This window comes from Thamnophis sirtalis, unplaced genomic scaffold (assembly GCF_051295495.1).
Source record: "Thamnophis sirtalis isolate CommonGarterSnake01/CBP01778 unplaced genomic scaffold, rThaSir2_p1.2 scaffold_3, whole genome shotgun sequence".
Taxonomy (NCBI): domain Eukaryota; kingdom Metazoa; phylum Chordata; class Lepidosauria; order Squamata; family Natricidae; genus Thamnophis; species Thamnophis sirtalis.
Window position 1 is genome coordinate 124,613,398 of NW_028261383.1, and position 25,631 is coordinate 124,639,028.

At 41.6% G+C, this 25,631-nt stretch overlaps 1 protein-coding gene across 4 annotated transcripts; it reads right to left on the minus strand.

Moving 5' to 3' along the window:
• Positions 1–987: 987 nt before the first annotated feature.
• On the minus strand, positions 988–25,378 carry TSEN54 (tRNA splicing endonuclease subunit 54). 4 transcript variants are annotated; one of them, XM_087709942.1, is made up of 11 exons: positions 25,261–25,378; positions 23,215–23,371; positions 21,682–21,745; positions 20,861–20,944; positions 19,289–19,387; positions 17,482–17,534; positions 15,049–15,144; positions 12,175–12,797; positions 5,380–5,440; positions 2,776–2,892; positions 988–2,031 (listed from the first exon to the last, which is right to left on the minus strand). In XM_087709942.1, exons 2-11 carry the CDS (start codon positions 23,289–23,291, stop codon positions 1,881–1,883), a joined length of 1,425 nt encoding a protein of 474 aa, XP_087566068.1. In that variant the 5' UTR covers positions 23,292–23,371; positions 25,261–25,378; the 3' UTR covers positions 988–1,880. The 4 variants fall into 4 exon arrangements, with proteins under 4 accessions (XP_087566068.1, XP_087566067.1, XP_087566069.1 ...); XM_087709941.1 differs by having other exon boundaries at positions 23,207–23,371; positions 25,261–25,372; XM_087709943.1 differs by having other exon boundaries at positions 23,215–23,363; positions 25,261–25,367.
• Positions 25,379–25,631: the final 253 nt, after the last annotated feature.

Genomic DNA, 25,631 nt, shown 5'->3' on the forward strand with positions numbered 1-25,631 from the left:
TTGGATGAGTTTCCGTGGCCTACCACTTCGTGGCTGAGTTGCTGTCGTTCCCAAACACTTCCATGTTCTTATAATACAGCTGACAGTTGACAGGAATATTTAGGAGCGAGGAAATTTCACGACTGGATTTGTTGCACAGGTGGCATCCTATCAGTTCCACGCTGGAATTCACTGAGCTCCTGAGAGCAACCCATTCTTTCACAAATGTTTGTAAAAACAGTCTGCATGCCTAGGTACTTGATTTTATACACCTGTGGCCATGGGATTGGAACCTCATTCTGATTATTTGGATGGGTGAGCGAATACTTTTGGCAATATAGTGTATGTAGTGCTTATCATAACTATAGACAATTTGTTATAATTGCCGACAGTAGCAATTACAAACCACCACCAGAGAAGAAAGTCTCAAGATACATATGCCCTATATCAGTAACCCATGCTCTGATCATCACCCAACCTGGTGACTGTAGTTTCAATTCTGCATGGAATTTCCTTTGAAGAAGACACAGCAGCTCTGGCTGGCGTATAATGCAGCAGGTGGACTCTCAGTGGGCCAATTCCAGCAGTGTCGAATTATACTTATATTATTCAAAATGCTGGTTGTTTTATTTAAAGGCCTACACTACAGAACTTAAATACATCACACACCACACACCACCTTTGGTCCAGAGGGTCTGCTAAAACAAGGTACATGAGATATGATTCTTCTCTGATAACCCCCACCCTTTGAAAAATACCCTCCTGCCTAGAAGTATGTGTGCAACTCCCATTTTTCAGAAACAAAAATGTGTTTCAATGAGCCTTTGGTTCCAGTTGACTCTTATGGGTGCTGATCTGAATAGTTTTGCTCTTTAATGATAGGCATTTTTTAAATCCTCATATTTGTTGCTCCTTTGGGACTGGGAGAGATTATCACCACTAATAAATATTTACAAATATATATATTTCTATGCATATATTGCATACATCATTTTGCCAAGAAAAGATGTTACATGAAATCTTTTAAAGTTCTGTTAACACAAATAATTTTATTGCTTCTGTTTCCAAACTGAAATAATGAGAAATGCAAAATATTTTTCTCCAATTTCTATGTAAAAATCCTCATGAACAGCTACTCTTAAACAAGGAAATATTCAGTGCCCTTTTTCCTAGTAACAGTGCAAAGTTAAACTGCCTTGGAATTTCATAGTAAGGAGAAAATATCAGGATCTGCAGGGGGAAAAGACATAGCAACCAAGAATGTAAAATAAATTTGCTGATATAAACCTTTTTAAATTGCATCTGGAAGAGTTGCTAGAAAACAAAAATCGTGGTCTTCCACTAACCAAATCCTAAACAAATTAGGTAAATCTTTTAGATCTGCAAATAGAAATTAAGTGATTCTGGCCTTCAGCTTTTCTTGTAGAAAAAGTATAACAAATGATCTATATATTCATCTATTCTCGTATGTTCCATGTTTGGGTCTGGAACTGAAGATTACTAAGAAAAAATATTTTTGTCTTTGCTATTTGATGATTCATGAAAGTAGCTTCCAACTTTTACATTCAGCTGATGCCGAAATATATTTTGGGACTCTGCCTAGGCTCAAATTCGTGAACTGTTCCAGATTGGCAGAAATGCTAGCTTAGGTAACAGCAAACTAAAAACAGAATTTGTGGATTAAAACAATAAAATAACTGTATTTCTAACCAGAAGAGATGTTGTTGGAATGGATCTTTCTTTTTAGGCTCTTGCCATATAGAATATATGTCCTCTGGCAGCACAGTACTGTTAAATCAGAACTCCGGGCAATATCCTACTGAACAATGTCAAACCCTTAGTAAACTTTTATTTCAACACTCCCATTTATAAAACAGCTTTTCCAAATGATACCCTCAGTATCAGGGATAAATATCAATTGGCAATTTGAATTCCTTAAAAGAGAAGAAAGCGAGGCTTCCGTTGTCAACAAGAGCAAACACCACCGGAATATCTCCACTTTGATAAGACAGTTGCTTGACAATCTTCAGGGATGGGACCTGCTCATCAAAACTGGGGGAAAAAAGAAAAACAACTCAACATTTAAAAATATATATTTGATAATAATTTTAAAGAGTGACATCATAAAAAGTATTACTGCATCTGCGGGCAAGAGACAGAACATATCTGTTCCAATGAAACTTAGAACCATTTATTTATTTTTTTAAAAAGAGTTTCCGGTATCGATGTTAAAAGCAAGAACTCCAATAACAACCAGTATTGTTAGATCCAATAACTGGAGGATCTAGTTTCAGGATGGACTGGGATCGGTCCTAAATCTGTTTTCCCAGCCATCTATCACAACAGATTCATCATACACAGAACAACTGTTGCCCAGGGGTGGAATTCAAAATTTTTAGCAATCGGTTCTCTGCCCAGTTGCTGGGTGGGCATGGCCATGGTGGGTGTGACCTATTTGGCCTCCTACACTACAGTGGCAGGGAGGTGTTTTCGCCCTCCCCAGGCTCCGGAGGCTGGAAACAGGCCCATTTCCCTAACTTCCAGGAGGCCTGTTTTTCGCTCTCCCCAGGCTCCGGAGACTTCCCTCGAGGGTTAGGATGGGGCCAGCCAATCCTTGCAACTACCAGTTCAGCAAACCAGTTGTAAAAATAGCATCCGATTTGCCCAAACCAGCTGAATCCCATCCCTGCGGTTAATTCTTTCTTTCTCTTTTCCATCAAACCAACTGGACAAGTCATGTAAACACATGAGCAAAATCTATAGAAGATTGAAATTAAGATTACAAGCACCTATTACCTTTGAATGCACATCCGGACATAAGGCTTCCCAGGATCATTCTTTTTAAAAGTTGAAGCACCATCAGCAGAATACACATCAAAATCTATTTTTAGCTCTGATGAATCATTCTGTAATCTGTGGAGGTTAATCATTAGTACAAAAATATCAGCCATTCTCTGATATGCCAAAGGAGGAGAAGGGGAAAAAAAATCTTCAGGCATAGCAAACTGTTCTGACCCCCCCCTTGACGGCTCGTTAACAAACACAGGCAGACAAACTTAAAAGGACTTTTCTTTATCAGTTTTCAGTTCAAACTGGCTTCGAGCCCAGAAATAACATAAACATAAATCTCTGATAAGAATTCAAAACAAAAGCTCTTACAAACGCTGCCCTTCTTCCACCGTCTCCACGAATCAGGTTTACATGAAAACACCAAAGCACTTATCCAAGAGTAACAGGCATAATCACGAGTAATAAGCAAGCAATATTGTACCAGACATGGAACACACGAAGGAATGACGTTGACTCCAGCAACTGGGACATGGCAGCATCCTTCCTTTTATCTCCAAATTTCCTCCCACAAGCCCCAGCTGCATAACTGAATTTTGTATCCCGAAAAAACTCTCAGCAGAACTGCTGAGTCACAACCCTGAATTTTGTATCCCGAAAAAGCTCTCAGCAGAACTGCTGAGTAACAACAGCAAACTTAGCAGGAATTATAATTAGCCTTCTCCCTATTTTTTAGCAACCCCAAACAGTTAATGCTGAAAGTTGGTGACACAAGGTGTCACTATTTAAGCTGGAAAGGACATTAAAACTATAGCATAGATTGTAAGCTATTCTTTTATACGAAGAAATCCTCACCAGAACTGCCCCAAATAATTCACTTTCCATTATTGGTACAACCCTGTAAAAATTCTTTTGTTAGGACTGAGTTGGATGAAAGTGCTTGCCAATGGTGGGATTCAAATTTTTACTGGTTTTGTGATCGTGGCTTAGTGGGCATGGCTTGGTGGGCATGGCAGGGGAAGGATACTGTAAAATCTACATTCCCACCCCACTCCAGGGGAAGGTTACTGCAAAATCCCCATTCCCTCCTGATCAGCTGGGACTCGGGAGGCAGAGAATAGATGGGGGTGGGAGCAGTCAGAGGTAGTATTTGCTGGGTCTCTGAACTACTCAAAATTTCCGCTACCAGTTCTCCAGAACTGGTCAGAACCTGCTGAATACCACCTCTGGTGCTTGCTCTTTGAGGGTAGTTTGATGGTGAGTTGATTAATTTCTGTGCCTCCCTGTGCCATGTATTCTTTCAGTTTTGTTTGCTTTGTTTTGAGTAGCTATTTACCAGATGTTTTACCCTATAATGCAAGCTGTCTAAAATCGCTTACTGAGGTAGCATAAAAATTGACGATAATAAGTCAATTGCCACAGCTGTCAGAGTTCCCAAAATGTTAATTTTAAGTCCTCATCCATTAAAACATGATCCCTGAAGGCAGTGGATAATCCATACTGGATGTGAACATGTTGGCAAGGAAAGAAAGTAGCAGGATGGCATATCTGACTCAGGATTAAATTTTAAAATGGTTTCTTAAGAGTGGAATTCAATAGCAAGCAGTGGGAGCGGATGGTGGAAAAAATTACATCCCTTCTCCACAAACACTCAAATGTTTTCAATACAGAGGATCCCATGGGCTTGTTCTAGTGTCCAAAAAAAAAAAGGCAGATAGCCAATGGTACACTGAATGACTAATGTAGCATGAACCTCAACTTCACTTCCCAGGCATGTAATTACAGTAATTACAGTAAAGACCAAACTGCCTCCTTAAACAGGAAAGCATTTGCAGTAAGAGAAAAACTTGGGGAACAATGACAATTCTAGTCCAACATATCTGGAGAATACAGAGTTTGGACAGCTATACTTAAGACCAGCAGAGTATGCCTATTGGAAACTGACACTTATTTTCTTTTATCGGGATTTAGTTAAAAGAATTGCAATTTAACAATTTTACAAGACATGTATCGTGGTGCACTGCATGAAACACCTTCAAAATGGGATGGAATGATTTGCATTGCATAGAGGCTTAGGGGACTTAAAGTTAGGTGCTGGTCTTTCAAGTAATGCTTCTGACATACAATACAATTTGTAGTGCTATGCATGCTGGGAAAATGATTTGGAAGAATCATTTTCTCAGAGTGTTCATATGTGATCATCCCCAGAGTGTTTATATGTGATCATTTGGATCACATATGAACACAGCACATTACTGCTACTCATTAAAGCAGATGGATTTTTCATGATCCTATGCAACCCTGAAAAATGTTGCTTTAATGAATAACAGAGATGTCACATGCATATGGGGCAAAACCACTAGTTCCAGAATGTTTTCCAAGTGTAAACTAATGATTTGTAATGCTTGGAAGTAAATATCCCCAAGTATATGCTATATGAGAAAAACTTATGACCCTCCAGAAGTTGTTAAACCTGAACTGTCAGAACTCCAGCTAGTAGGATGTTGCAGAGGGCTACAGGTTCTGCATCCTGCTCAATATGACTGTTGCTCATACTTACAATTACCAGGACAGATTAAAAGCATTTAGCTCATTTTCTGGTTTGATACCTACTGAAATGCTTCCTCCAATAAGCGTGAGGGTTGGAAAACACTGATCTGTTGAAGGATGTCAGCTGGAAGAGAAGAAATTTGGATTAGGGCCTTCACAAAACATGCCTCTGCGGACGTCCTGGGCGGGACTTACTGATGGAAGCAGCTAAACATAGCTGCTCCCAAGTTACCAGTCGCGTTATCTGTTGAGATGATCATCTATCAGACATCTGACAGACACCTTACCCTTCAGGCAAGAAGGGAAGGAGAGAAGTTTTGTCGAGCAAATGCCTTTCTGATCTTTCTAGCTTCTGTGTCTGCGAAGAGAGAGGGGGGCCAGCTGAAGGCAGAACTGTTCCGTGCTGGAAATCTCCAGCTGCTTTGCAGCTCAAAGTAAGCGTCCCTCCCACTCAGATCAAAGATTGAATTACTTGATTTCAAAACGAGCAGAATTCGTATATGAGAGCGTTAATTGTTTATCTAAATCCTAGCTTCTTTTTCACAAGATCCTCTTCCGTTATTTTATCTATTTTAAGAGGCGTTTAAAATGGCGACGAGCCAGCTGAATTGCTGAGTAACAATGTTTATCTAGTTATACGGAGTTTCAAAACTTCAAAGGAAGGGAGTGAATTATTTTGCCTCACAGCCGGCCAACAGATCTTTATTAATTAGTTTCACTTTTAAAAGACTCTTTGCTAATATAGAGACATTCAAAACAGTGGTGATTATGCTGAACTGTTTCGTTACAATGCTTATTTTTTGAAACGTTCTGCAAAGTCCTACGAAGTTTATAAAATTAAAAAAAAGTACCTCTTTTCACAACTGTATAGCGGGCCAGTAGAGTTTTCCTAATTGCTTGAAGATAAAACTTGGAATGGCCTCAAAACCAAATCCTAATCTGAAACCACCTTCTTCTTCAGCCCCCAGAAGCACATCGCCAATACTTGGTACAAAGTCACAGCCACCCTCTATGCCCCCTACTGGAGAGTTACTAACGACAGAACTCTTCCTGAGAGAACTGAGTGAAGCTCATAACATGCTGACAACTAAAGTGGAAAACAAACTGAAAGAGTTTAAAGAGGAGATAAAAGGGGAGATAAAAGAGGAGATAAAAGAACTTAAGGATGACTTGTATGAAAAAATTGATACCAGGGTTGCTAAAATGAAAGATGATATGTTGGGACTTGTAACTGTACTGACAGAACATGTTTCTGGAATTGAAGATAGTCTAGAGGATCTTAACGAAGCTAACACCAATTTGACATCCAAAACTGAGGTGGTGCAACAAAAAGTTGAAAACGCTGAAAAAGAAATTATTATGATACAGTACAGGCAGATGGAGCTGGCATTAAGAGTAAGGGGGCTGCGTGAGGATAAACAGGAGAACTTGAAACAGATTCTTTCAGAAGCCTTTCATTGTCTGGTGGGAAGACCGGGGTCTAACTTTGACTGGCAGATCGATAAAATTTATCGTGTTAATTCTTGGGTGGCAAAACAGAAGCAACTCCCCTGAGACATAGTTATATATTTCACAAGAGAGTTCAGAAACATATTACAAGAGTCTTATAACACTAGGCTCCAAATTGGGGGCCAGGATTTGACTGTTTTGAAAGAAATATCACCTCAAATGCTAAGAACCAGGAGAGACTTTTTTAGTGGAAGAACTCAGAAACCGACAGATACAGTACAGATGAGACGCGCCATTTGGTATTATATTTACATTTGACAGGCAAAGATATCGTCTCAACTCCGTATGGAAAGCTCGAGATTTTTATCACAATATTTTGAAGGCGGGACACCCTGCACCATCTGGATCCGGAGAAAGACCACAAGAAGGAAAAGACAGACAGCAAACCACACAACTACCAGACAAGATGTACCATCTCCCCTCCCTAGAAGGGCAAGGTGTTATGGAACAAAGACCTAGCCGTATGACTACCAGACGAATGGAAAAACAAGCTAAAAGGCAACAACCTCAACAATCACCGGCCATCGATCAAGGAGTTACAGCAACAAGCTCAGAAGCCGTGGGAGGAGCTAGGCCATGCAGGAGGTTCTAAAAAAGCTTCAGGTAACCAAAGATGACAACTAAGATTTTAACATAGAATGTCAATGGACTGAATTCTCCACAGAAGAGAAAGAAAATATTTCACTATTTCACTATCTTAAACAGTTTAAGAATGATAATAATTTGTTTGCAAGAAACTTATATTAAATCAACTGATCAAAAATATTTGATTAACTCAAAACTTGGTCAACATTTTGTAGCTTCTGCTATGGAAAAGAAAAATGGTATAGTTGTATACTTAAGGAAGACATCGATACTGAATTAATTGAAGCGGATCCCTTTGGAAGATATATCGCGTTAGATCTAATCTTAGAAGGGAAAAAGACATTACTTCTGGGAATTTATGCTCCTAATCAACAGCAAGACGGATTCTATAGAAATCTTCATGCTAAATTAGTACAGTGGGACTATAGATCTTGTATACTATTGGGTGATTGGAATGGTGTGATAGACACTAAAAGAGATAAGAAGACTTCTCGCCCAAATACTAAGATGCGAGCAAAGCTACCCAAACTTTTTTTTGACATGATGGACGACTTTGAATTGAGAGATATTTGGCGATACAAAGGTTAAGGAAGCAATCATCATATTAAAATCTCAATTTGACATGTTGATCTCTGACCAGGTAGCCACTAGTTTATTATATGCAAAACACATTACTTTTCGTAACGCAAACAAACCTGGCAGATGGTTAGGTTAGCTTATCAGATTAGGAAAAAAAAGGAAAACTCAAAATATATCTAAACTGACTTACAGAGGGAAGGAGGTGTTTCAACAGGAGGAGATTCAAAAGGCATTTCGGGAATTTTTTACAGAATTGTATAAAGGGGATAAAATTAATGGTTTAGATATAGACAAATATTTGGATAAAGAGAAAATACCCTCAGTTAGAGAAGAGCACAGGCAAAAATTGAACCAACCAATAACCTCGGGGGAAATTTTGCAGGTAATTAAGCAATTAAAGTTAGGGAAAGCACCAGGTACAGATGGTTTGACAGCGGTTTACTATAAAAATTTACAGTTAGAAATGGTAGAACTAAGAGGGATGCTAGGATGTGAGGTAGTCAAAAAAGTCAAATATCTTGGGGTTAATATTTTAACCTCAAACGGGAAATTATATAAGCATAATTATGAACCACTTTGGCATAGTATACAGATAGAGATGAAAAAATGGGAGAAATTGCACTTATCTTTGTTGGGTAGGATAGCGGCAGTGAAAATGAACATCTTACCAAAAAATTTATTTCTCTTCCAAATGTTACCTATACTTAAAAAAGATGTGAATCTTTTAGAATGGCAGAAGGGTATCAACAAATTTGTATGGGCAGGAAAGAGTAAAGATGAAAATAATGCAAGATGTACGCGAGAGAGGAGGCTTGAAATTACCTAACCTAAAACTATATTATGATGCAGTGGCGCTATCTGTAATTAGTGATTGGACTCATTTAACTAATGATAGAATATTGAATATTGAGGGACACGATCTGGTATATGGTTGGCATGCTTACCTGTTATTCAACAAAAAATTGGACAAGAATTTTAAAAGTCAAATTTTAAGAAATGCTTTACTGCGGGTCTGGAAAAAATACCAATATAAATTAAATGACAAGATACCCATGTGGGCAATTCCTAGACACGCAATTGAAAATATGAATATAGCACAAAAACAGGATAGAATTACCTACAGACAGCTTCTCATTTTGGAAAGGGGGGTACTACAACTAAAATCTTTAGAGGTATTAAAAGAGGAGAAGGTAGTTCAAACATGGTTCCAGTATGGGCAATTACAGGCTAGGTGGAAAATAGATCAAAAAATTGGTTTTATCCAAGTTGAGGATAATCTGTTTAAACAAATAAGAGATCAAAGCTTAATGCATATAGAGGATATATAATGTATTAATACAGATGGATTCGGAAACAGAATTAGTTAAAGATTGTATGATAAAGTGGGCTCAAAATATTGAAGAACCAATAATGTTGGATACATGGGAAAGAATCTGGGTAAGAAATGTGAAATTTACACAAGCTCAAAACCTGAGAGAAATTTTTTATAAGATGTTCTATAGATGGCATTTAGATCCTAAAAAGCTGGCTTTTATGTATCCGAATTTACAGTCTAAATGTTAGAGATGTGGTTCTCTCGATGCTACATATTTTCATATATGGTGGACCTGCCAAAAGGTTAAGGCATTTTGGATAAAAATATGGTGGATTATGCAAAATATCATTAAAAGAAGGATAAAGTTTACTCCTCAGTTATTTTTACTAGGTAAAAGTACTGACTTTACAGTGGTAGAGACTAACTTGATTCTGCACTTAATAACGGCAGCAAGACTGTTGGTGGCGCAATACTGGAAGAAGGAAGACTTGCCTACAACCCAAGAATGGACATTGAAAGTTACAAATTTAGCCGAGATGGCTAAAATATCGGCATATCTTAAAGATCAGTCAAATGAGAGATATAAACAAGACTGGAAAAAATGGATTGACTGTATACAAAATAAATACGGGACCAAAATTCCAGTTAGCCTATGCTTAAGATCAGGAATGATTTAAATTGTTTAAAGTTAGCTTAGCAAGAAGCTAAGATCAATGTAGAGATGTTATTAATTTCTTTATTTCTTTTTTCTCAATAGATTTTAGACTGTGTTTGTTAAAAATCTATACCGTGTACGGGTTCTGGGAAGTCGGGGGGGGGGAAGGAGGAGGGGGCGGGGGGAGGGGGGAGGGAGGGGTATACATTAGGCTAGACACGATGTGTTAGTTCTCAATGCAATGTGACTTCACATGTATACTGTTTTTCTCTCATTTTTCTTTAAAAATAGGATAAGCCAAATACATTAACATATAGTGGAAATATACCGAGGGGAGGAGGAGTAGGAAAGAAGAAAGATGGGTAGAGAGGGATGGGAGAGAGGGGGGGGAGGCGAAAGGGAAGGGGGGGAGCGGATCTGGAGAGAGGAGTGGTAGAGGGCAAGGGGAAGTAGGGCAGAGGGGGACGATGGAGGGAAGATAGAAAGTTGGAGGGTGGTGGAAGAAAGAGGTGTATGGAGGATGGAAGAGGTATATGGGGCTTTTATTTTCTGGGGCATTGTCGACAAGAGGAATTGATGCAATTACTGTTTAATATTGTATGGGGTATATATGTGAGTGTATGAAAATGAAAATAAAATATACTAAAAAGTAAAATAAAAAAAATAAAAAACCATGACTCTGCCACCAAGCCAGCTATTCTGACATTCAGAAATACCCATCACCTTAAAGAAGGCCGCGTGTATCCTTCTTCAGAGAACAAAGGCCAGACTTTTTTCTCTTTTTCAGAAGCCATGATATTGTTCTGACCAAGGCTTCCCAAGAGCATGAAGCAAACTCCTTGTCCTGACAAAAAACCCTTTTATTAATTTACTGTGAATTCTGCTCATTCACATCCAGCAGTCTTTCAAGGGAGGATTTACAGTCACAGACCTTATCTGGCTTGGAGAGCTACCAGGCCGATACCTGCAAAACCTGGCAAGGAGTCTCAGGAGAGTCAGTAACCAATTAAACGAACTAATTGTCTCCATCAAACTCCACTCCCCTTTAGTTCCTTTTTTATTTCCTCTGGGAGGGGCCATCCATTCTCCACCTGTTGTCTTACTCCCAAGTTGACCCCGGTTCTTTAGCTGTTCCTTTCATCTGGCAACTCTGCCCATGCGCACACTGGGAACAGGCTCTAGCTGTTCGTCTGCCTCCAGCTGTTCGTCTGACTCTTTTTTTCTTTTCTTAATTGTTAAAATGTTTTTATTTTCCATTTTTCATTTTCATACAGTCACATATATACTGTGCATAACCGGGGCCATACAACATTAAACAATAATCACAGCAGTTCCTCTTGTCAACAATACCCTCAGAAATATAAATAAAATAAAACTCAAACTCAAATAGAAACCCAATATACCTCTTCCGCTCTCCATACATCTCTTTCTTCCGCCCCCCTCCAACTTACTATCTTCCCTCCATCATTCCCCTCTACCCTACTTCCCCTCCCCCTCTACCACTCCTCTCTCCCAGTCCACTCCCTCCCTTCCTTCTCACCCTCCCTCCCATCCTCTCTCCCGCCCTCTACCCCCTTCCTTCTATCCCACTCCTCCTCCCCTTGGTGTATTTCTACTATATGTCAATGTATTCAGCTTGTCCTATTTTTACGGAGAAATTAAAGAGAAACAATATGCATGTGAAATCGCATTACGTTGAAATCTAACACATAGTATATGTCCCCCCCTCCCCTCCCCCCTAACACCCCACCTCCCTCCCCCCCCCGACTTCCCAGAGCCCGTACATGGTATAGATTTTTAACAAACACAGTCTAAAATATATTGAGACAAAAGAAATAAAAAAAAGTGGTTAATAACATCTCTACATTGATCTTAGCTTCTTCCTGTTACACTAACTTTGAACAGTTTAACTCATTCCTGATCTTAAGCGTAGACTATCTGGAATTTCTTAGTCCCGTATTTGTTTTGTATATAGTCAATCCATTTTTTCCAGTCTCGTTTATATCTCTCATTTGACTGGTCTTTAAGATATGTCGTCTGACTCTGAAGGCAGCTGATAACTGGCATATGACTCTGGCCCCCTCTCCGCCTCTGACACAGAGCCCTCCTCAGAGCCTTCCCCCGACTCCAGGACTGGCCCATATTCCTCCCCAACCTCCTCACTGTCCAAATCTGCTGCCAGCTCCACTGGGCACTGGCGGTCCACAACAGATACCTGTGGAAAGTCCTTGGCTTGGTTTCACAAGTGGGGCAATTGTCTGTATGCAGAGATCTTCCCAACCACTCCTCTCTCTCAGAAGTGCCTTGTATTCTTGCCAGGTGGTGCAACGCTGGACTTCGGCATCCTCATTGACACTGATTTTGTATTTGTTGTCCCACTTCAGCTGCTCCTGTTCCTTGCGGGTCAACCGCTCCTGTTTCTGGTTGAGCCTCCTGTGCCAATGGCTTGTGTCAATTGCCTGTGCTGCTACATTCTCTGGGAGGAACCTCTTATCAGGCTCTGGCAGGAACACTTGAGGGCAATCAGCCCCCATGTTAGGAAAACCAATGGAGGTGAAATTCCACCTGGATGCACAGGTATCCTTATGGCTTGCCGCAAAGGTCTTCCTACATGTCTCTTTGTAGTCCTGAGAACAGGTGGGCAATTCACTGCAGTCTCTTGTGATACCTGAAGATGGGACCAATTCAATATTTGCAATGTTTGGATCCGGTGTCTTTATTGTTGCTTTGGGTGAACCATCTGATGTGGTAGAACTGGAATTAGCATGACAGATCTTAGCCTTTTTGGGTGACCGTTCTTGGGATTTCTCAGATAGCTTGGGTTTCTTCTCTTGTGATCTTATAAAAGAGGAGGGGATAAAAACATGGGCACAGATTATCTGTTACTATCCCAGAATTATTCAAACCTGTTATTCATAAACTGTCGTTCAAAAGGATGCAAGTAATTATACCTCATTCCCCTTTAATCATTTTTTCAACCAATAATTCAGTCCATTCAAAAACCTCTAGACATGTAAAATACTCAAACAAGTTATTTAGTTGCCGGATCAAACTAGCGGTTTAAAAGTGACAGCTTTTATTTGATCGTTGGGAACCAATGAGAGGCAGTATGCAAGTTTAATGAAGTATTATCAATGGTTTAATTTCTTAACAGTTTATTAAACTAGCTATGTCAGTTGAATTCTGAACCACTTGAAAGGTATTAACTATTTTTGAGGACAGCTCTAGGAATTAATCATTCCTAGAGCATAAACCCACCATAGCAAGGCCATCCCTGTTCAAGAAAGAGCATTGCTGTGTGCCAGAAAATATTTTGCTAAGGGTTAATCTGTGCATTGAAATTTTGGATAAAAACGTAATTAATGCTGTACCTGCTGCTTCAGTGGGTATGCGCTTTCATCCAGAATACATCTAGCACCAAATTTTTAAACCTGCAAACCACCTGTTAAGTTTCCATCTTTTTGAGACTTTAACTTAAAGGTAAAGGTTCCCCTAGGACATATGCTAGTTGTTGCCGACTCTAGGGAGCAATGCTCATCTCCGTTTCAAAACTGAAGAGCCAGCACTGTCCGAAGACATCTCCGTGGTTATGTGGCTGGCCTGACTAAACACTGAAGGTGCATGGAACACTGTTACCTTCCCACCAAAGGTGGCTCCTATTTTTTCTACTTGAATTTTTAAATGCTTTCGAACTGCTAGGTTGGCAGAAGCTGGGGCAAGTAATGGGAGCTCACTCCATTACAAGGCGCTAGGGATTCGAACCGCTGAACTGCAGACCTTCTGGCCGACAAGCTCAGTGTCTTAGCCACTGAGCCACTGCGTCCCTGCGATGTTAACTTATTTGTTCTCATTTATCCCTCTGCCAAATCCAGATAGTGAATTAGTATCTCCAGACCTTCCCTTGATTAAGGTAAATCAGAGAAAGAAAACTTGGTGTTCCCAACATAATGATGATCTTATTTTAAAACCTTCAAAGTGATTGACCTCATATGTACTTAAAATGGCAACAGGATGATCCCCCTATGGTGTGCCACTCACAACAGTCACTCCTGATTTTTTTTTTAAGTGGGCAAGTCATACAGGTATGTCTTGTAATATATTTTTCTTACTAACTGTAGCTAATTTTTCTTTTTTAAAACCAGGGACCAGAAATCTATGATCCTCAGGTGCTCCCACTATAGGAAGTCCTTGACTTAAGAACTGTAATGGAACCTGCCCATCATGCTTATAACTTGTGACAGGCATCAATATGTTCACCTACGTGACTAAGTAAATTTTGTGACCTTTTTTGCAGTAGTCATTAAATGAATCTGCAGTTGTTAAGTGAAGCAATGGTTCACCACAGGCACAGTTTTGCCAAAAAAACAAAAATAAATTCCAGTTTTGGGCAAAAACATTGTAGAATGCCATCATGTAACCACAGAATGTTTCAAACATCATAAATATGGCCCAATTGATATAAGAACATGAAGTGCGGACAAGTGATCGCAGGAGGGGCACAATTGTTGGAATTGTTCAAATTCAGGACAAAAGCACTCCTAAGAGGTCCATCATAATCTCAAATGCTTTCTCGGCAATGGGTTGTAAGTTAAAGACTGTCTGTAGTGGGAGTACCTATACACTATCGGCCATGTTGGCTGGGGTTGCTACAAATTATGTTCAGCAGTAACTTGCTCTCCATCTAGAGGCGTAATAGCGAACTTATGGCATGTGTGCCAGAGGTGGCATGAAGAGCCGTCTCTGTGGGCACGCACGCCGTCGCCAACTGCTTTTCCAGATTTCATCACGCGCACTGGAACCCAGAACACAGCAGCTGGCCGGCACATGTGCGCACAATGGAACCTGGAAGAGCAGCTGGCTGCTGCGCACATGTGCACTGGCCAGCTGCTATCTTCCAAGTTCTGGTGCTCCGATGCACACACGCTCCAATGTTGGCACTCAGTGCTGAAAAGGTTAACCATCACTGATCTACAGCAAGAGACAAATATGAAGACAAGAACAAAACAGATGCATTTCTCAGTGCTTAATTCCATGCCCACCTGGGGCTGGTTTGTCAAGGCCATCACTCCCACTGCCCACGTGCTTTTACCCGGAGCTGGAGCATCTCCTCTTGTGACTGCTTCTCTCCCTGCTTTGGTAGTGGCTATCCAGATTCAGCTGCCTCTCGTAAGGTGTTGGAACAGTGCTGTAAAAGAGAAATCCACCCAAAAAAGATCAAAACAATTGGTTCAGAGACAGCAACAGGTCACACTAGAAAAGCAAACCTTTCCTCCTTTTTCTTCACTGATTAACCACCTGCTCAGTTAAAATCAAACAGAGAAACAAAAGGCCAGAAGATAAATACAATCATATCAGGAAGTAGGGATATTACTACTGTAACGCGCTCTGCATGGGGCAGCCCTTGAAGAGCATTCGGAGACTTCAGCTTGTCCAGAATGCAGCCGCGCGAGCGATTGTGTTTGCACCCCGGTACACCCACATCACACCTATCCTCCGCGAGCTGCACTGGCTGCCTATTGGACGCCGGATGCGCTTCAAGGTGCTAGTCGTTACTTTTAAAGCCCTACATGGTATCGGACCTGGATACTCGAGAGACCGCCTTCTGCCAATTACCTCCCGACAACCAATTAGATCCCACAGATTAGGTCTCCTCCGGATTCCATCAACTAGCCAGTGTCGATTGTCGACCCTCCGGAGGAGGGCCTTCTCTGTGGCTGCTCCGGCCCTCTGAAACGATCTCCCCGTGGAGATTCAGACCCTCACCAGGGTCACTAGTTATCTTGACCCATTCCAGTCCGGCTTCAGGCCTGGCTACAGCACAGAAACCGCTTTGGTCGCATTGACCGATGACCTCTGGAGAGCCAGGGATGGAGGCTACCCCTCCATCCTGGTTCTCCTTGACCTCTCAGCGGCTTTCGATACCATCGACCATGGTATCCTTCTGCGACGACTGCAGGAGGTGGGAGTGGGAGGCACTGTTTTGCGGTGGTTCTCCTCTTACCTCTCGGACAGGTTGCAGTCGGTGTTAGTCGGAGGGCAGAGATCGACCCCTAGGCCCCTAACATATGGGGTGCCGCAGGGTTCGGTCTTGTCCCCCCTACTTTTCAACATCTACATGAAACCGCTGGGCGAGATCATTCGGCGGCACGGGATAAAATACCACCAGTATGCGGACGATACTCAGTTGTATCTGTCCGCCCCGTGCCAACTCAATGAAGCGGTGGACGTGATGAACCAGGGCCTTGAAGCTGTTAGGGACTGGATGAGGGCTAACAAACTCGTGCTCAACCCAGATAAGACCGAGTGGCTGTTGTGTTTCCCTCCCACTAATTCGGCAAGTATTCCATCTCTCAGGCTGGGGGGGTCAAACACTACGCCCCTCAGACAGGGTCCGCAACTTGGGAGTCCTCCTGGACCCACAGCTGACTTTTGAACACCATTTGTCAGCTGTGACCAGGGGGGCATTTGCCCAGGTTCGCCTGGTGCACCAGTTGCGCCCCTACCTGAACCGGGAGGCTCTCACAACAGTCACTCGTGCCTTTGTGACCTCTAGGCTGGAGTACTGCAATGTGCTCTACATGGGGCTGCCCTTGAAGAGTATTCGGCGACTTCAGCTAGTCCAGAATGCGGCCGCGCGAGCGATTGTGGGTGCACCTCGTTTCACCCACATAACACCTATCCTCCGCGAGCTGCACTGGCTACCTGTCGATCTCCGGGTACGCTTCAAGGTGCTACTTGTCACCCATAAAGCCCTTCATGGTAGTGGATCTGGGTACTTGAGAGACCGCCTACTGCCAATCACCTCCACTCGACCAATTAGATCCCATCGATTAGGCCTCCTCCGAGTTCCATCTGCCGGTCAATGTCGACTGGCAACCACACGGAGGAGAGCCTTCTCGGTGGCAGCTCCGACCCTATGGAACGATCTCCCCGTGGAGATTCGTACCCTCACCACCCTCCAGACCTTCCGCACAGCCCTCAAAATCTAGCTATCCCGTCAGGCCTGGGGCTAAAGACTGTAACCCGCCCGAATGGTATGAATGCTGTGTTTTAATGATGTATTGTCTTATGTATTGTCTTACGTGTTAAAAGTTTGTCTCCCCTCCCCCCCTCTTGAGTTGTAAGCCGCCCTGAGTCCCCCCAGGGAAAAGGGCGGCATATAAATAAACTTCTACAATCTACAATCTCACCACCCTTCAGGCTTTCCACAAAGCCGTCAAGACCTGGCTGTTCCAGCAGGCCTGGGGCTGATGAGTTCCCAGCCCCACTCGAATTGTTGCGGCTGTTGATTAATTTTTAAATCTGTTTTTTGTATTTTGTTTGTCTTGTTTGTTTGCTTTGTATTGTCCCCCCTCCCTATTTTGGTTTGTTAGCCGCCCTGAGTCCCTTTGGGAATAGGGAGGCATACAAGTTTAATAAACAGTTAAACAGATATTGAGAGGGGAGAAGAGGGAGCAGAGTTAAAGAGATGCACAATGGACACACTGCCAGGAGAGAGGGAAAATGATTGTCAAACAATTACCTGGAATGGAATCTCAAAACGATGTAACCCAGTCGCTTCAAGTGGCTGTATACCTTACAATAGGAATGAAATGTAAGCAGTTCACATGAGAAAGGACTCTACATTCTTTAGAGATTCAGTTATCAAACTCTTTTTTAACCTGAACTGTGAAGTCACCTTCCTACTGGTAGGTGGTTCACACATACAATGTCTCCCATATATACATACAGGATGATTTGTAGATGCTCCCAGTTGTTAAAAAGGTGTATCTATATCAAAGAGGCATTTAAATAGCCATTTGTCATGCAAACAAAACTTTGAATACATTAAAGTGGTTCCACCACAAAACCGCGCTCGACTAAACCGCGTCCGACTAAACCGCGTCGCTGACGTCATCAACAGGGCGACAACAGAAGCACGCTGTAAACCCTAAACCTAAAATTAACCCCTAAACCTAAACCTAACCCCCCTAAACCTAATCCTAAACCTAACCCTAAACCTAACCCTTAACCTAACCCTAACCCTTAACCTAACCCTAACCCTAACCCTAACCCTAACCCTTAACCTAACCCTAAACCTAACCCTAAAGCTAACTCTAAACCTAACCCTTACCTTAAGTTGAATCGGATTGCTTTCAAAGCGCTATTTAAAGCACCCTTCTTTCTCCGCGCTGGCTGTTGTCGCCCTGTTGATGACGTCAGCAACGCAGTTTAATCGGGCGCGGTTTAGACGGGTCACGCATTAAAGTCAACTGCACAAAATCAATTTAACTGATTCAACTTGCAGCCTTCACAAAAGACAGAAAATTAGGGCTGCAAGATCCACACCAGAAGGCAGTTGTGTCAAACTATTTCCATAAGGCTGCCAAGACAACATAGGCCTATCCATGTAGTTACTAGGAGTTGAGTCCCATTCAAGGGAAACTTTACTTTTTTAACTTTCAAGTAAACATATAAAATTGTAATACAAATATGATGAGACCCCAAAATTACAAGTGACATGGGGGTAGTTAACATGCTGCATCATTTTTAAAATTTAACAACGATCGCTCTTTTCATCTGAGCACAACAAATATTGTTTTTTCCCATCCACCCACAGAATATCATGATTTTAATTAATGAGATTTTGTACCCCATGGTCTCTAAGGATTCTAATCAATATTGAAGTCTCATCTGAATAAACTTAAGAACATCATAGAAATATTTCACTGATGTCTGCTCTATTTTTAAAACAAACCACCCCTTAAAATAAGGAAGACACTATATAATAATCAGATATCACAAAAGGCTCAATGCAATCAGCATTTGCATTGATGGAGGTATGAAATATTATTAACAAGTTACGTTGTCAATTATTAACAAGTTAAACAACAGTATGTTTTTCATCCAACCATCAAGTCCCTAAGCAAACTGGTAAAGCTAAGGACAGTTGCCTGAATTCTGCACATTCTAATACAGTATTTGCTCAGGCCATTCAGCAATATTTAGGTTGGACTGCAAGTACCCATTATTGATGCTTCAAAGGCAGGACTAGAAACAGGATTTTAATGAGTAATTCCTCTTTTCAGTCTACTCTACTTTTTAGGGAATACCATCAAGACATCATACTGCACAGTAGTATTGTCCTTGTGAAAATAAAGCTGGACAGCAGCATTCATTGTATAAGCAGTTAACCTCAAATTTCAATGGAATATTGTCACATGCCCATTCACGTCAACTTAACTGCACAACTAATTGTGATAATGTAATTACAACAGAACTGCCTGCTTTGAAATTTAATGCTTCTTTTAAATTGCCAAATTTTCCTTCCAATTGTATTTGAAATGCACCTGGTATTTTGGTAGGCTGACCGACTTTGGGGACAGCAGATCCTCATAAGCTTCCTGGACTGACAAAGGTAAGTCTTTGTAAAATAACTGAAGGGATCCCTGTAAGAAAAAAAAAATCAATGTTCAGGAACTGTGCAAACCTATCATTGTGGCCATTGCCTCAGATATTCCCTGGGATCTGAAGAACTACACCAAGAGCTGCCCATGTCAACTGGATGTCTGCAGAGATGCTCCTCATGTAAAATGGTCTTTGAGATCATAATTTCTGCCCCTAAGTAATTATAAAGTGTGATGTATTGTGATAACATTGTTTAGCAATGGCAATCCCAGCAGTCCCCATTCCCGTTGTTAAATGAGGTTTGCAGGTTAAGGGAGGACCTCACATTATTTCAGCTTGGGACTTTCAGCCAGCTTCCATCAAACAAACTCAATGGGGAAGACAGCTGGAAGTTGCAATTCCTGATCATAACAACCCTTTTCTTAGGTGGCTATAAGCCATGCAGCAGGCAGATGAAAGTGCTGCCATGCAAATGGGCAGGGTGTGGGTGCTGTAGTTTGGCGCAAGTGAGGCCAAGTGGGTAGATGTGCTGCAGTGCAAGCATAGCTGGGTAGGGAAGCATGCCTTCTCAGGAGAAAAAGCAATGGGAGCAAGAACAACTTGCAACCTTACCCACGCTTCCAAATTGACTTTACTTGTGGATAGCCAGCAGACAAGGTTGTAAATAGTGATCACATGACCATAGGATGTTGCAACCATTACATACGTAAGTCAGTTATCATGTAATCATGTGATCATATGGGTGCTATAGCCACAGCTTTGAGGATTGGTTGTTACCACTTGTTCAGTGCTTTGAACAATTGCTGAATGAGTGGTTGTTAACCTATTATCTCAAGATACAGGAATTGGTTTTACAGTACAATAGGGCTTATAGAATGATCACACACAGAATGATCACACAGACCCACAGAATGGGGGCAAATTCTGTAAATAAAACACCTGCAATGAGAATACTGCAGCAGTTTTGATGATACCCAATTCCTAGAACTGTACACTGGTATTTATAAAGTTACGTACATCTATATTTTTCAAACAGATGTGCTTTCTGCAGAAGAAACTAGTGTTGCAATATCAGGGAATGGGAGATGGGAACTTTTCCTGCGAGTCTGCTCATCCCAACCTGCATGTTCATAAGAAAGGTTTGACATGAAGATGTGGCATTTATTCAGAAGATCTTCTGTGTAACCCTGATTGTCCAGGATTCTCAATCCTATGGAGATTGCAGTGTGGTTACTCTATCATTTCAGACATTCCCACTTGTACAAGGTTAAGACATAGAGCAAACTCCCCTAAACAGATTTCTCCCTTAACTCTTGAAAAAGTATTATATGGCTGTAGTCACTCTAGCATCCACACCTCCTAATCCTGTTTTCCAAATACTTAGGCAACTTCCTTTTGTAATTTACATGATTATTCTGTGGCAAAATTTGGAACTATGTGTCAAGTCAACAGAACAGGAGAGATGTTTAGCTACATGAAATCGCTTCATAAGTTTGTGAGTATGATTTACTTACGCATTCTAGGAGATACAAGGCTTCTTCTGGAAGCAGGCGCTGTTTCCCATGCTGTGTAAATCCCATGGTGTGCCAGAATTTCCCCTGATGGCAACAACAAACAATGTTAATTTAAGAGATCAATCCTCTATTAACATTTCCAAAAGAACAAAATAAGTTCTGAGGTTTTTGGCGCATTCTAGGAGTCTGTCACTTCGTGATTCAGTTGGAGCATCTCCATCTGAATTAAGACTGTACTGAAGAAGGGAATCTCATCCTTTTGCCAAAGGCTTGAATTACAATTAGGGAACATAAAACCCCAGAATTCTTGGTCTCTCAATGCACCCTATTGTATGAGTGTGGGAGAAGTTAGCCTGATGTCCGGTTCTCCCAAATTCAGGGATTGGATTATTGGAGGTGAGACAATAAGAAGTATTCAATAACCTTGTTGCCTTAATTTTCAAAACAGCTGACTTTTAGACCACTATGGGAGACAGGAAACAAATCAAGAGTAACAGATTCATTTGCTCATCCCGTATCTTCTTTACCCAGATTACTTCCAAGAATCATAGCTGGTTCCAGTATAAACACTGCCACAGCTACAAGCCAAACCCTGCAAATACAGGGTTTTTTTGAGCCATCTGATGAAAGAGAGAGGGCACACATTATTTGGTGGCAATGTCATAATATGAAAACTGAAATCAACCCCACTATTTCTGGCTCTGATCTGAAAGAAGCCTGTGGCTACTGATATGTGCTGCTCTGAGATAGAAGTTGATAACAGTAAGTTATTTAAGAGAGTAGGAATGACATCATATAAAAGATACGGTAGTAAAACTTACTGCAGGGGATTTTAGTTCTACAATACTTTCCTGGGGCTTCCACTCAGCCTTCACCAAACTTCCCCTATAAAGGAAATTTAAAAACAAGAGTCTCTATTTGTTCATTCTCCAATATTCTTGGCAATGAAAAAGGAATTAAGACGTTATTTTAATTTTAACAGGAAGCAGAAGATTTACATCTTCTTAAAATAGGTCCAGAGCAGCTCCAGAATTACTATGCATAAACAACAGATTATTGAACACCCTCCCCCACAAAAAACCCCATTTTCTACCAGCACAGAACAGCTAATAGAAAAGACACAGATCTAGAAAGAAATAATTTGTGGTGTCTAGATCATAGAGGACTGACTCTTGGTCCTAGGATTTTAAATAAGTTAACCTGTTGAGAGAGTGAAGTTGGGGTTGCTTTCCGTGCTTTGGAAAAGCAGCTGCAGCCAGGCAGAAATGCTTCCCCCCCCCCCACATCCCTCATGCCGTCATACATTCACTTTACTCACAAGCATCTAAGACAGTGTTGCTGCTGCCTATGGTAATTGAGCCACTCCCTGGTGTTTTCAAGGATGTTCTTACACCCAGAGGCAGCATCTCTCCACCTCAGGCCCTTGGCTTACAAGAGCAAATGCTAAGACAGAGTGAGAAGGGTGTAGGAGGAAAGGTGATAGCAAATGGCATATACGTAGGGGGAAGTGGAGGCATGAGATTGGCTCAGTGGTGAAATTCATTTTTTTTTACTACTGGTTCTGTGTGCTGGGCGGGTGAAGGATACTGCAAAATATCCATTCCCACCCCACTCCAGGGAAAGATACTGCAAAATCCACATTCCTTCCTCACTCTGGGGCCAGCCAGAGATGGTATTTGCCAGTTCTCTGAATTACTCAAAGTTTCCTCTACCGGTTCCCCAGGATCTCTCAGAACCTGCTGAATTTCACCCCTGGATTGGCTGTTGTTATGAGCTGGTAAGAGGACTTTCATTCAACTGCCAGGATCACAAGTTACTCTATATCCTGCTGGCAGTTCTGCTTAGAACCTTGCTCAGAGCTTGGCAGTAACTAGAAAATGATTAATCACACTGAAAAAGCACCTCATCCCAATCAATACAAGAACTTTTGGAAAAAGGCAAATAATGCCTTTGGCCAATAATGTCTATCACAAAGGATACTATGGCCATTAATGTCAAAAGCATATAATATAACCAACATTCCTCTTCCCTATTTTTATGTAGACCATCCAACAAGATAACAAAAGCAGCCAGTGCCATATTTCAATTTAAAAACTTGACTCAAATGTGTCCAGACTCTAGATGTACCTCAAATTGTTAACCAACTAATGTCTCAGTTATTTAGCTAAGAACTATGTATTTGAGAACTGCCTGAAATACTCTGGTTTGCTGGATCAAGAAAAGTTTTTCCCTTTCCTGTTAACAGAGTCCCTTGTGTAAAACTGGAAAAGCTAAAAACATACTAGAGAGAACATTTTAAATTAACTGACAGTTCAGTACTTAGTTCTAGGTGTAATTCATACATACAAACGCACAACACGCTCCTCCTCCAAAAGTTGCCAGTGTTCTTTCCGACATTGATGCAGGTTTGATTCTTGTTCTTTTGTTCCATCAGGAATAAAATCTTTCTGACCAAGTGAGCGCTGGGGGATCTTGTGATCACGTGTTCGAGCTGCCAGCAGTTCTGCTGGGCTTCATTGGAGGTGGGGAGGAATCGGGGGAGGGGGGGGAGAGAAGGTAAGCATAATCACTTAAATATTCAATTTCTCCATGATGGATTCCTCCAAATATGGTAAACGGTGGCAGATCAGACCACACGTCTATTTAGCCAGCACTATTTCCTATTAACAGCCAATGCCAGCAACTGCTATGACCCACTTACCAATAGCAGTAAGATTTATATACCGCTTCATAGTGCTTTTACAACCCTCTCTAAGCGGTTTACAGTCAGCATATTGCCCCCAACAATCTGGGTCCTCATTTTACCGACCTCGGAAAGATGGAAGGTTGAGTCAACCTTGAGCCTGTGAGATTTGAACTGCCAAACTGCAGCTAGCAGTCAGCTGAAGTAGCCTGCAGTACTACTGCATTCTAACCACTGCACCACTTCCTTTTACTCTTCCTAAATATCCTTCTATTCAACTTCCCCAATTAACCCCCGTTTCAGTATGAAGATAATTTATTTTTACATTGTAAGTGTACAACCAGTATTCTTTCATCTTGGCAACTTTAAAACAGGTGGACTTCAACTTCTAGAATTCCCCAATTGCCAAACTTAAAAGTTGCCAATGTGGAAAAATGATGGTATACAGAGTTCTAATCTTTTCTCTAAATTAAAAGCTTAAACCTTGTATCCTTTTCAAGGAGAATAACTGTCAGAGCCTACAGCACCACCAGTCTGCATGTGCCAAAATGCCCACCTTACATGGCTCTTTTGCTTATTTTAGTGAAATACCTTTGGAATTCCTCAAACTCTCTTTTTGCACAGGTAGTCCTCAACTTATGAACAATTGAGCCCAAAATGTATGTTAAGTGAGAAATTTGTTTGGCGGGTTTTGCCCCATTTTACGACCTTATTTGCCACATGTTAAGTGAATCACTGCAGTTGTTAAATTAATAACACGTTATTAACTGAATCTGGTTTCCCAATTTACTTCGCTTGTCAGAAGGTCACAAAAGGGAATCACGCGGCTTTGGGACCCTACTACAATTGTCATAAATGTGGGTTACTTGTTAAGCAACCAAACGTAAATCACATGACCATGGGGATGCTACAATGGTGGTGTGAAAAATAGCCATGTCACTTTTTTCAATGATGTAACCTTGAATGGTCACTAGTCAAACTGTTGTTAAGTGTTACCTTCCTTAATAGTCATTTACTTTTAAAGTTAGTTTTAGTTTAACACATTTCACTTCAAGCCAGAGAGAAAGAAGGGATCATGCAATAAATTATATTTCTATTCTATTCTTTGTTGTGATGAGTTCTCATTTCTTTCCATTTTTAGCATATATATTCTTATGCACATACCCGCAGGCTTCTGCTTTGCACTTTTAGCTCCTGAGATTACCTGCTAATCTGCCTATCTCGACCTCCCTCTGCCTGCAATATCTTATCACCTTCCCTTCCCCTTCAATTCCTATGGGAGGAGCAGCCCCGCGAAGGCCAGACTATTGCAATTCCTGCCAAAGAAAAGGAACGGGCTCCATATATAAGTGAAATCATTTCTAGGGAGGACGGGACCAGCTGAGCAAACCGAATGGTTGCGCGCGACCCCTGAAAAGCAGCCGGCTTGTCGTGGGAAGCTAGCCTCTTATTTTCCCCCTGCCTGGGTGAAACTACTGTCCCTGCATCGCGTGTGCAAGCGGGGCTTCCTGGAGCAAAACTCCTGGCTTGCAGGACGTCAGAACGGCCCGGGGACCAGCCGCACGTGGCAAAGGCGCAGGAGGGAGACGTATAACGCCCGTCCCTCCAACACTTCCGCCCGTCTCTCCAGCTATCCATCCATCTCCCCTCCCGGGGAGGGAGGCGGCTCCTTTAATCTCCTTCATTCCCACGCCGTTCCTCCCTCCCTCGCAGATACCTGAGTAAGCGACGTCCGGCCGGAGGTTCTTCTTCGGCCTCCATGGTTAGGTGCCAGTTCGTAGCCACTTCTTCGAACTTCCGCTCTTGCCTGCCTTGCCCGCTGGGTCCTATTGCCGTATTGATCGCGCTTCCGAGCCCAGAATGGCGCGGATTGAAAAGAATTTGTCGTCTCGAAGAAGAAAGCCGACCGGGTACTATCTACTACGTTTCTAATCCAAATTCTGTTTCAGATGAAATTCCCGCCCCTCCATTCATAGAATAGAATAGAATTCTTCATTGGCCAAATGTATTGAACACACAAGGAATTTATCTTTGGTGCATATGATCTCAGTGTACATAAAAGACTATACATTCGTCAAGAATAAGGTG

Coding starts and splice junctions, on each gene's coding strand:
- TSEN54 (XM_087709941.1), bottom strand. CDS start 25,304: ATGGAGGCCGAAGAAGAACCTCCGGCCGGACGTCGCTTACTCAG. Junction 20,945..21,681: donor TAGAACTAAAATCCCCTGCA/GTAAGTTTTACT, acceptor TGTTGCCATCAG/GGGAAATTCTGGCACACCAT. Junction 12,798..15,048: donor AGGAGATGCTCCAGCTCCGG/GTAAAAGCACGT, acceptor CTCTTTTATAAG/ATCACAAGAGAAGAAACCCA.